Below are 12,197 nucleotides of genomic sequence, written 5' to 3' on the forward strand. Positions count from 1 at the left end.
TAACGAATGATAAAAAATTGATTACCTAATATTTTTTTTAGTAATTTGAAGCAAATAAGTTAATGTTGGACTGTTAGTAAATAATTTTAATATGGCAGGAAAAGAAAATAAATCTCCTTTTAAATTTAAAAGCTTGGAAGAATTAAAACCACACTACGATAGACTTCAATTAGCTGGAAAAAATCCAAGAGAGTAGGTAACTTTAATATTAATGCAATGTCAGCTAACAATTTTTGACTTTTATTTGAAAATTTAAATTTTTGAAAAATATCTCATTATTTCAATTCGTCACTGGGTAATGATTTATTCCATTTCCATAAATTTTATCTTACGATAAATCGATTAGAAAAAATCCTTTATTAAAAAACTAATTTTACGTTACTTTTTATTTGATATTTCCTTAATAATTTTAATCATCAGAAGTTTAAATTTTCATGACTAATTTTTATTATTTTTTACAGTTTAATGCACAAATTAGATAAAATATTTAAAACCGCGTGTGAAAAAATGGCCAATGAAGAAATAGAAGATGCTTATATTTTAATTATGAAATACTTAAATGTTTTTTCATTTATTCAAAAATCTGATGATTTCAAGGAAGATTCCAAGTATTATAAAGCCATGCTTGGAAAGCAACCAAAAGATGCACTTAAAATAGCTGAAAATTTACATAAAAATCTTAGTGAATATTATAGTATGGTTAAAAATATAGAAGCAAGTGAGCACAAGAAAGAAAAAGGAAATTTTAAAAACTCTAACCTTAATATAGAAATGCCTGACATGAGAGTACAAAAAGAGTCAAAATCAACTGTTACCAGTGCAAAGTTGTTTACCATGCTAAGAGATGGTATAACTAAGGTACTGCTAATGGATACCAGACCTCAATTGGATTTTGAAAGTTCTAGAATAAAAGATAATATGATGAACATTCCTGATGAAATAATTACTACTGGGTTTGTTATTCTTTACAGTATCTTGATTATTTTTTAAATACCACTGTAAACTAAATAAAATTTAAATTTTTAATATAGAAAAAGTGCTAATATGTTAGAAAAACAATTACCTGAGGCATCTAAAAATTTATGGAAACTCAGAGGAACTTATGACCAAATAGTGTTAATTGATGGATGACAAATGAACAAAATTTTAAAACCTCAAAGTTAGCCATTTTGAAAGAAATTTTAACAGAGGTACTTATGCGAAATATTTTAAGTTTTCTTTTTTTTTTTTAAGTTCTTTTAACGAAAACCTTTACAACTTTTGCCATTATTTTTAGTGGGATGTCAACACAAAATATAAAAATGAAATTTTAATACTTGATGGTGGCTACGAAGATTGGCTTAATAGCTACCCTTGGAATACTACAAATCCTAAACCTCAAAGGCCAGTTTATGAAGAAACAATTTCTGAAGATGTTTTAGATCAAGTGGTTTATCCTGATTTGGATGATGTAAATGCAAATGTTGATCAAGAATTCTTAAAACCATTTTTTGATAAAACTAAAAAGCCCTTTAAGCGTTCATTAATTGAAAGCGACCAGGATGAATTTCCATCTGATCAATCTACTCGCCCAAGTTTCGATAGAGCAAAAAAGGTAAATTTATGTACCAATCTTTTTTTGGTCTTCTAAATTTTTGCTTAAAATTTATAATTAAAAATAATTTCAGGCTGCTGCTATCAAAACCTATGAGGAACGTAAATCAGAACTGGCAAATTTATTAAACCAAAAAGTTAAAGAAACTTCTGAAGCGTTGGTAATTGAAAAAACCATGCTTGATAATGAAAAAGAACTTCAAGAAACCATAAAGGAATACAAAAATGCTGATGAAGTAAAAAAAAAAATTTTGGGTACGATTAATTATATGCTGTTTATTTATAATTATGTAAAACTATTTGTACTAATTTACTAAAATAAAGTTTTTATTTTTTTACAGAGGAAAAGGAAGAAAAATTACTTATGAAAGTAGAAGAGTTAAAAGAAGAATCAATTTTAAAAGATGAAAAAATAAAAGAATTGCAAAAAATTATTGAAATCTACGAAAAAAAAGATATTGAAGAAATGGCTAGAAAAGTCGAAGATGAAGAAAGGCGAATTCGCGAAGCAGAAATTAATGAAAAAATAAGATTACAAGAAGAAGAGAAACTTAGAATTGCAAAAGAAAGAGAAGAAATTGAAAAAATTAAGATGCTGGAAAGGAAAAAATTAGAAGAAAAATATAAAGAAAAACTTGAAATTGCCAGGAGTAAGAAAAAAAAAGTATCAGACAACAATTTTACAAATCCATCAAACTTGACATTGGTAAATATGGTGATTATTAGTGATATATTATTTTTAATTCAAGTGTTGCTTTATATGAATTCATTTTCCAGGCCAATGATATTTATAACAAAGTTCCGGTAATAAATAGAAGTAATAAACCAAGACTCGATGAAAAAATAAGGCAATTTAATGGGGTTAAAGGCAATGTGGTACGTTAATACTTTTAATTAACTTTTAAAACTTTTACAATTTCATCGACTACTGCAATATTTTGTGTGTTTTGCAATTTTTTTTTTGCATACTTAATATTAATATTTTTAATATTAATTTTAGGGTAGAGGACTTACAGGTTTAAAAAATTTAGGAAATACATGTTATCTAAATTCAATTGTTCAATGTATTAGTAATAATCCCGCATTAGTTAAATATTTTTGCGACAATCTTTATAGGAACGATTTGCATAAAGGAAATAAAACAAAAGGTGAAGTGGCGGAAGAATTGGCGGCTTTAGTTAAAACTCTATGGTCGGGTCAGTTTCGTTCGATTGCATGTCGAGATTTTAAAGTACGTTTATAATAAAGTGAAAATATGTACGGAATTTTAAAAATTACATTTTTTTTTGTAGAAAATTGCATGTCAACCATTTTTCTTTTTTTTTTTTGCAGAATACAGTAGGCATGTTTAAGCCTGAATACGCTACGTATGAGCAACAAGACTCTCATGAATTTTTAACATTTTTAATGGATTGGCTTCATAACGATTTAAATAAGGTTTAAATTTTATACTTTTTATAAATAAATAAAATTATTTAGTTATCATGATAAAAAAAAAAAAAAATTAAATTAAACTATTGATTTTATTTTAGCAGTCGACGTTTGGATCGATGGATAGTGAAAAATTGGACAACGACATGGAAAAAGCTTGGTGGGATTTTAAAAAAAAAAATATATCTTTAATATCAACGTTATTTTATGGCCTTCAAAAATCAACCGTTTCTTGTACTAAATGCGATGAAGCATCCGTTACATACGAGCCTTTTTCTAATTTGTCTTTAATCATTCCCGATTCGGAATACAGTTCAACCGAAGTTTGTTTAATTTTTAGTTTTTATTACAATAAAAATTTTTTTTAGCCTTTGAAAATTATTTATTTACATAAATTGTTTTTTTTAGCAATGCCTCGGCCTTTATTTAAAAAGTGAAAGAATATCCGGTTGGCGTTGTCCGAAATGTAAAGAATTTCGGGATGCCGAAAAAAAGACTGATATTTGCATTCTTCCTCCCATTTTAATTATTCACCTTAAAAGGTTCGTTTAAAAAAATATTTATAACAACCTTATTGTTTTTGACATTTAAAAACTTGTTCTTTAATTATTTTTCCAGATTTCACTACATTGAAGTTTTGTCCCGGAAAAGAACATCTTTCGTTGATTTTCCTCTAACGGATTTAAACATGTCGCAATATGTCGGTTGTATAAAACAAAGGCATATAAATTACGATTTGTATGCTATTTCCAATCATTATGGAACAATGGAAGGTGGTCATTACACAGCTTATTGCAAAAGTCCCCTTTACAAAAGGTAAGTTTAATTTAGTTTTTTTTTTCCTTTTTTTCCTTTTAATTCAAGTTTTTTACATGGTTTTTCTTGTTTTTTAGATGGTACAAATTCGACGATCACGAAGTCTTTGAAATATCTTCAAACGATGTTAAAAGCAACGCAGCTTACATTTTATTTTACACTTCAATTAATTATAGAATTTCAGATCCGCCAAGTTGAATTTTAAAAGTTATTATTATTATTATTATCATTAATTAGGTAAAGAAAGGGGCCTCTTAATATATATCAAATAAGTTAACAGTATTAAAAACAATTATTTATTAATATTTGCATTTTTTTTTTTTTTTTAATAAGTTTAGTTTCGCCACAGATAGATTTGTTTGTTTACTATATAATTTGTTGAGATGTTTTTGAAATTGCTTAAAAATTTGGTTAATCGGCTAATATTTAAGTTTAGATTTTTTATATATATATATATAATTTAATAAGAGATTTCTAAAATAGAAAAATGTTATGTATTTCTTATTAATAATGTGTAATAAAATAATTTTTATTAATTGTAATATATTGCTTTTTTTTTAATAATAATAATAATATTTATAATATTTGCGGGGTATTATGATGCAAGTAAAAAAAAAAAAAAAAAAATTTAAATTGTGTGAAAATGATTTATTTTTTTTATCTTATACATATATAAATTGAGTATAAAATTTATTTATTTATTTATTTACATATAGAAAATATTGCATTTAATTTTCCTCCACGATGTTGAAATAAGAATTTAACAGTTAAAAAATTATAAATAAGAAATTTGTGGTAAAAATTGAAAAAGAACAAATTAGTATTGATTAATTTTAACGGAAATTCTGAAATTTAAAATTTAATCATTTTTTAAATGGGACCAATGAGTTGATAATCGAAGTTTATTGCGATAAATAATAATTATAACATATATTTATTTAATTTAAATTGGAAAATGTAAGTAATTACATTTAAATCAACGACAGAAAAAATGTAATTTTAAATTTAAATTTAATATAAATCAATTTTTTCAATTTTCAAACGTAATTATCGATTACGGATTTTCCTAAAACGATGAAAACATTTTAAATATTATAAAAACAGTTATAGAATTTTTTTTTTTTTTGATTAATCTATTTTCACAACAAGCAAACTTTTAAAATTTTTAATTTTTTTCTTTTATTATTTAAATAAATACGTGAAAAAAATTTATGAAAATAAAATTTCGAATAAATATTTAACATTTTTTTTTAAAATTAAGGTTTCCAGGTTTAGATTAATTTAAAAAAATTTGGGGGGAAAAATTTTTTTATAATTTTATGATTTTGTTGTGAATATTAAATATTTACACGTTCAACGTGAGCTAAAAGGAACAGATACGAATGGAAAGTGATAAGTATGCAGGTAATTAATTAATTAATTTTTAATTTAATTTAATAATTTTATTTAATTAATTTCGTACCGTCGAACGGTTTGTCGTTTTGTTTTGTTTTTTTTTTTTTTTGCGTGTGTTAAAATTTAAAAGTGTTAAAATCGTATTTAAAAATTTCATTTTACTGTAAAAGTCAAAGTTGGTTTTGATGTGTCATGTCGGTCGTTTCCCCACCTGCTGCGCCCTCATATGTTGACCCCTTTTCAAAATACTTATTTTAAAACAAAAATTTTAAAACATTTTTATTAAATAATAAAAATGTTGGAAAATAGTTTTAATTGAAATACTATTAGAAATTTGATCTGAGTACAAATTCAAATTAGAACGGACAGATGACAGACCATATTTTGCGACGTGGGAGGTTACATATTTGGTCTGTCAGTAAAACGAGTTGGCATTTTGATGCCTAATTGTGTTATGAAGTGTTTCTTTTTTTTTTTTTTTAAATAAATTTACAATAGTGTTTTGTTTTATGATTAAACAGTTTATATTCTGTCAAAAATCTAATGTACTACTGACTTGATTAAAGTTAAGGAATATAATGGATAAAGTATGAAATAAAATTTAGTTTAAATTTTATTTTGGGCTTGGTCACTGGGCACTATTATAATTTTTATTTTGGATTTTATTCACTAAAAACATTTAAAATTTTTCATCTAAAAACCTTTTTCAAATGTTTTTATTACATAATTAATCATTTTCCATTTTATTTTTTGTATGAAATTTGTTGACTGATTTACCATATTTTATATTTGCAAGATTAAACTTTTCTGATGAATTCTTTATTTTTTACTTAATTGTTTTTTTAAATTATTTATTTTTTATTTTTATTAACATTTAAATGCATAATTTATAATATTTTTGTCTTCAGTAACCTTATTAAAAGTTATCGTTTTAGGTTAAATGCATTTATTGTGGCTGATTGATTGATAACAAAATTAATATTTTTTTTTATAAAATGATATAATTTAATTTATTTTATATTATTTACCGAAAGTTTGTGTTAAAAATGTAATTGTTTAGATACAATAATATTAATTAATTATTTTATTATTGAAAATATGTCAGGTGCAATACTATAAGTTTTTTTTGGCAGTAATATAAATTTAATTAGTGTTTAATAATTTGTTAGGATATTTTTTCGATTAGTTTTTAAAACTTAGATTTTGTTTACGAAACGTGTTGAAGTACTCGCAGAAATTTCAAATTTTATTAAATTTGTTTCTAGTGTGAGACTGAGCATGTACCTGTTATGCAAAATGGAATATTTGATAGTAGCATTAAAAGCACAATGCCAAGAAGCTATTCATTATGGTCTTCTTCTGACTTGTTACAAGTAAGTAACACACGCCATAGTTTTTTTATACCTTGAATGTTTACACCATTATAAAATATTATCAGTTTTACAAACTATTTTAAATATGAAACATATTTTTAAACAATCTTTTAAAGTGAAGTTGTTTGATTTGTTTAACATATGTTACAGAATAATGTTGATAACATGGACTTAGTTGAAAATTTACATTTGTGTAACTCAATGGTTGATGATGTTGTAGCAAAAGTATTAGAAGATGAAACGTTAAATTCAGAAAATGGGGATTATTTGAAATCTGAGTAAGTAGCGAATGAATTAAATTTGAAATTTTTTTTTTTTTTTTATAAATAAATTAAGCAAACAAATTAAAATAAAATTTGCTCTAACAAAACTAATTGTACTATTGTAAAATTCACTTACAGAAATGATTGCCGCTTTAAAAATTCTAGTGTTTCGAATAGCTTTTATAACATTTCTGATTTGAATTGGTCAAATGTTCCTTGCAATACTGAAAAATCTACTTCAGCAATTCAGGAGACTGAACTCAAGCTCTCTGATTTTAATTACAAGTCCAAAGAGTTTGTAAGTTATTTATTAAAATTTTCATAACACTTACTAAATTTTCTATTTAAAAAAAAAAAAAAATGCTTAAATAATTTTTTTATTTTTTTTTTTTTTTTCCAGCCTGCATTTGGTGATTTTAAGCCAAATATGTTGGATCGGTCAAGTGAAATTTTATCTCATGGTCTCAGTTTTAATTCTCTAAACAAAAATTTTAATTCTCTTAGAAATTTTATCGGTGGAATGGGAGAAAGTATGGATTCTGGTTTTGCTTCTCCTGGTGAAAAACAAATTCAAAATTCTAGTGTATTAGAAAATGAAGGTGAATTTTTTTTCAAACAAAGTTAAACTTATGCCATTCACTTGAAGTGATAAATTTTTTCAAAAACTTAACATTCTCATAATAAAATAATAAAAATTATTTTTTGTATTTAATTTAGATGCCATAATCGGACATGGTCTTCCCAATGATCAAGAATTATATAATTACTTACAATTGATTAGTAACAATTTTGTAAAAATAAATCTCAATTCGGATGTACAGTCAAATGATGCTGATTTAAATACTAGGAGAAATTTTCAAAATCAAAGTTTACCTATCGATCTTCAATCAAATCAATTATTAGATGAAAATGACATTAATCTGTATAATATGAATTTTAATTCTTCAAATTTAAATATTGAATCTGATAATTCCTTAAATTGTACAGGCATTAATCAAAGCCTCTTAAAACAAATAAATGACCAAGTTCATACAGCGGAAGACAAATTTAGGGTAAAAAAAGAAATGGTAAGTTTAATTATAAATAAAAATCTATTAAATCAATAAATTTAAACTTTTAAAATAATTTAATATATTTTTAAAGGATGAAGCTTTTTCACAATCGTTATTTCAGTATTGTAATCAAAATCAAAGTGATACCTTTAACAAAGCATCGGATTATAAAACTTGTGTAAATTCTTCGAGCGGAAATGGTTTTTCAAATCAATCAAACGACATATTTTTTAATTATCAAGTAAGTTCTCCGAATCAGTATTCTCCCGTATCCTCTGATTACCAAAAACCTGTATTAGGCACCGATAATTTGGTTTCCTTGCAACCTGTAAAAAATGGAAACATGGTTAATGGCTACGGAGTAAGTCATTCGCAATTTATGAAAACGAACGATATTCAAAATATGGTCAAAACCAATAACTATCAAAATTATAACGGAAAAGACAGGGAGTCAATGTTTCATTCTTATCCTCAAAATTTGTCGAAAAATAATTCTTCGAAAAAAAGTTATGGCGCGCAGGTAAGAAAAATGTACAGAATTAAAAATAATCATTTAAAAAAAAAAATTAAACACTAACACTTGCTGAACTTTTTTTAGGGTTTCAATAATTATAATTTAGGGCATTTCGATGCTACCTTCGATGGATTTTACAATGGCGTTAATCACGAAACTGACATGCGGAATCTCAATGGAAACGTCAATTTTACAATGCATTTTAAAGGACACACAAATAATAACAATAATAATAATAATGGGTCGAAAAATAATAATTTGAACGAAATAAAAAATGCGTGGAATCCAACGGGAATACCTAAAGGTAATTTGTAAAGTTTTTAAATTGAATTTGCACTTGAAGTTTTGTAACAATTTTGAATTTTTTCAGTTAACGGGACCAATTCTTCTTATCTCACTAATTCACCGGCTGAAATGCATCCACTGCCTCAATTTAATGCACACATTGATCCCAGATCAGGCCACATGTTTCCTCCACCGAATCCAATGCCACATCTTATGGGTCCGGCTCCCATCGACAGTTCAGCTTGTCCACCAGAATTCCTGGCCGAACTCTCGCGAGCCGCATGTTTGAGCGGATGTTATATTCCAGGACCACATGAAAATTTACCATATCCTCTTTTTGGAATTCTTCCTCCTATATACGGAGTCAGACACTTACGGTAAGCTTTAATTTAGTTCAAAAAAAAAAAATTATTTTTCTCAGAATTTGTGGTAATAAAGTTTTTGTCTTCTTAACTAAGTGTATGTAAATTGTTTTAGTCGCAGTGGACCTTCTAGCGAATTACACTTAAGGCTGGAAGAATGTTACGATCAATTTAAACATTTGGAAAAAGAAAGGAAAAAAACGGAAGCAGAACTTGCGAGAAATAATCCTGGTAAAAAGGTTTCTTCTGCTAATAATATTCCAGTCCCCAGGTTACCTCCGAATCCTTCAAGAGTGGACAGACTCATTGTCGATCAATCAAGAGAACATGCTAGAGTAATTATTAAAAAAATTTTTCTTTGATCGGTTTTATTAGTTAATAATAATAAAATAATTAAAAATTAAAAATCTCATTTAAAGGTAATAACTCTTATTGCCAAGATGGAGCGTTTACGAGGTGGTAAAGTTAATGAAAATATTCATACGGCAATGGAAGCTTGGTTGGAAGCTATAAAAAAAGTACAGTGTCGACGTCGAGACGAATTAATTAATGCAAACAATCGTCATCAGGATATGATGGCGGGTATCGAAACTTATCGCGTTCAGGAAGATAAAGGTAAAATTAATTACACGTCTTTTTTTTTTTCTTACGAACGATTTTTGACCGAAACGTTTTTTATATAAACCGTATAAATTTTCAAATACGGTTCCCGTGAATGTAAAACTTTTTTCTTTTGCATTTATTCTATAATAGACATTTTAGCTTTGGCGGCAAGCATTCAAGACCTGAGCAAAGCATCGAGAAAGGCACGTACCGCAATGTGGTGTTCACTCATGGTAACTCTTTTGAAAAATTTAACAACGAGCGATTCGAAGGAAACGGATTCACCACAAAATCAAGTTGATGTCCTCGCACCGATAGTTACAGACGGCTCTCTTAATAATTCTTCGAATCCTTCGACTTCTTCTTCAAACAATAATAATAAACATTGTGATACAACAACAACAACAACAACAACTGCAACAGAAAACGAAACGACCAACACCAATCAATGAAATCATTCGGAAAAAAAAAAAAAAGGGGGAAATCAATTGCTGCAACTCTTCAGTTTCAAATTAAGGTATTGTAATAATTAAAATTAATTTCTTAAACGTAATTCAACGAATATATATATATATATATATATATATATATATATTGTCTATCTATATCGTACCTGTTAAATAATCTGAAGTTAGGTAGCTATTATTATTTGTAGATAATTTGAAATGGCAAAAAGGTATAAATGCCCAATTGATATGATTAACCTTAAACCTAATTTGTGCAGTTTACTACTTACTTTTTAACTTTTGACAAAAGGGTTTTAACGGGGAGAAAAAAAAAAAAAAAAAACGGGCATCCGTACAACCAAATATTTTTGAAAAATTAAATCAAGTTTTTTTTTTATTAAAAATGTGTTCACAATTTAAATAAAAACAACATGAACACGTGAAGAACATTATAAGAAATATAAATTTTCTAGTCTTAAAAGAGAATTTTGCTTTAAAAAAAAAATGTTTTTATTTAAATTTATATGCAATAATTTATTTTAAATGCTCTCGTTTTTTATTTAGTATTTAAAAAACAATTTACGCTTTAATCAAATCGAAATTTTTAATTTATTTTATCACAATAGCATTTAATTATTTAAAACTGGCTTTTATATAATAATACTATTATTATTAATAATATCTACTTATTATATATATATATTGAAAAAGTATTAATTTTTTTTTTTTTTTTTAAATTATAAATCATATTTTAATCAGTACAAAAATGATTTTTTTTTTTTTCAATATTAATAATACATATCTCTTGATTTAATAAATAAAAAAATTAAAATTTTAATATTATTTAATGCCGGAACGTAATAGAACACATTATGGAAAAAATTATTTATTTTTCCATATATATATATGGATGCAAATCAAAAAGGAAGAATTTATTTAATTAAATTTATAAAAAAAAAAAAAAAAAATATTCGGATGCCACGTTAAAACCTTTTGTTTTTTTTTTTTTTTAAATAAATAACTTAATCAGGCTTTGCTGTGTAATTTAATTTAAACGGTTAAAAGTTTTTTTTTTATTTATAAAAAATATATTAAAAATCTTATATTAAAAAAAATAATATATATATAATATATGCTTAATTTATAGTGGCTCAAATGCAAATTGATATTAGTTATATATATATATATATATATATATATATATATATATATATATATATATATATATATATATATATATATATATATAATTAGTAATATTTAAATGTCCAATTAAAATTTGTATAAATTTTACAAAAAGAAAATTATATATAAAATAGTATATATTATTTATATGAAAATAATAATAATAATAATTTATATGTGCGTTAAATCTATTTATTATTAACAAATTACAACGTTTTTTTTTATTTAAATGTTCATCAAGTTAGATATTTGAATTTATTAGAATTTGGTGTGTGGCCTTCATTTTTATTTTATAAAAGCTGAGTTTAGCTCTTTAAAAAAAAAATTTTTTGTAAAAAAAAAAAAAAAAAAAAAAAAAGTAAATTCTAGTGAGGAAAAAAAAATATATTTGATATTATTATAAATTTGCATTTCAAAAGTGGAGGGGGGTGGGGGTTGGGGGTTGGGGGAGAGAGAGAAAAAATGTATGTCTTCTCGGTTACATTCATATTGTTAGTTTTTGTATTGATTGATTGATTGATTGATTGATTCATTGATCCATTAATTGTTTGTTTGTTATTTATTATGTTTTATGCGAATTTAGTCTCTTTAAATATTATTATTATTTTTATTATTTAATTTAATTTAATTTAATTTAATATTATTAATATAAATGCTAGCTTAATGAAAAATTAAATAATCACTTTAGCTGGATTTCGCTCAAATATTTAGTGTCTTTAAAAAAAAGAATCTATAAAAAATTAATTATTATTATTATTATTATTATTATTATTATTATTAAAACATGTCAATTTTTTTTTTTTTTTTTCTTAATTTATTTAATTAAATTTAATTTAATTTAATTTAATTTAATTGTTTATGTGTGTGTTATTTAATAAT

The 12,197-nt window shown here is 24.7% G+C and overlaps 2 protein-coding genes across 2 annotated transcripts; both read left to right on the forward strand.

The window, feature by feature from the left end:
• Positions 1 to 91: 91 nt before the first annotated feature.
• Phum_PHUM002680 (DNA double-strand break repair Rad50 ATPase, putative) lies at positions 92 to 4,038 on the forward strand (the record flags this gene model as incomplete). The annotated part of the gene is made up of 13 exons (XM_002422549.1): positions 92 to 192; positions 462 to 953; positions 1,038 to 1,113; positions 1,277 to 1,594; positions 1,668 to 1,848; positions 1,935 to 2,299; positions 2,371 to 2,473; positions 2,625 to 2,824; positions 2,926 to 3,030; positions 3,129 to 3,347; positions 3,433 to 3,566; positions 3,643 to 3,840; positions 3,918 to 4,038. The coding sequence occupies 13 exons, from the start codon at positions 92 to 94 to the stop codon at positions 4,036 to 4,038; spliced, it is 2,613 nt and encodes an 870-aa protein (XP_002422594.1).
• Positions 4,039 to 6,524: 2,486 nt separating this feature from the next.
• On the forward strand, positions 6,525 to 10,139 carry Phum_PHUM002690 (uncharacterized protein; the record flags this gene model as incomplete). Its single annotated transcript, XM_002422550.1, has 11 exons — positions 6,525 to 6,608; positions 6,759 to 6,886; positions 7,010 to 7,169; positions 7,272 to 7,470; positions 7,625 to 7,938; positions 8,045 to 8,443; positions 8,522 to 8,741; positions 8,808 to 9,099; positions 9,200 to 9,419; positions 9,504 to 9,699; positions 9,838 to 10,139. 11 exons carry the CDS (start codon positions 6,525 to 6,527, stop codon positions 10,137 to 10,139), a joined length of 2,514 nt encoding a protein of 837 aa, XP_002422595.1.
• Positions 10,140 to 12,197: the final 2,058 nt, after the last annotated feature.

This window comes from Pediculus humanus, genomic scaffold (assembly GCF_000006295.1).
Source record: "Pediculus humanus corporis 1103172107363 genomic scaffold, whole genome shotgun sequence".
NCBI classification, from domain to species: domain Eukaryota; kingdom Metazoa; phylum Arthropoda; class Insecta; order Psocodea; family Pediculidae; genus Pediculus; species Pediculus humanus.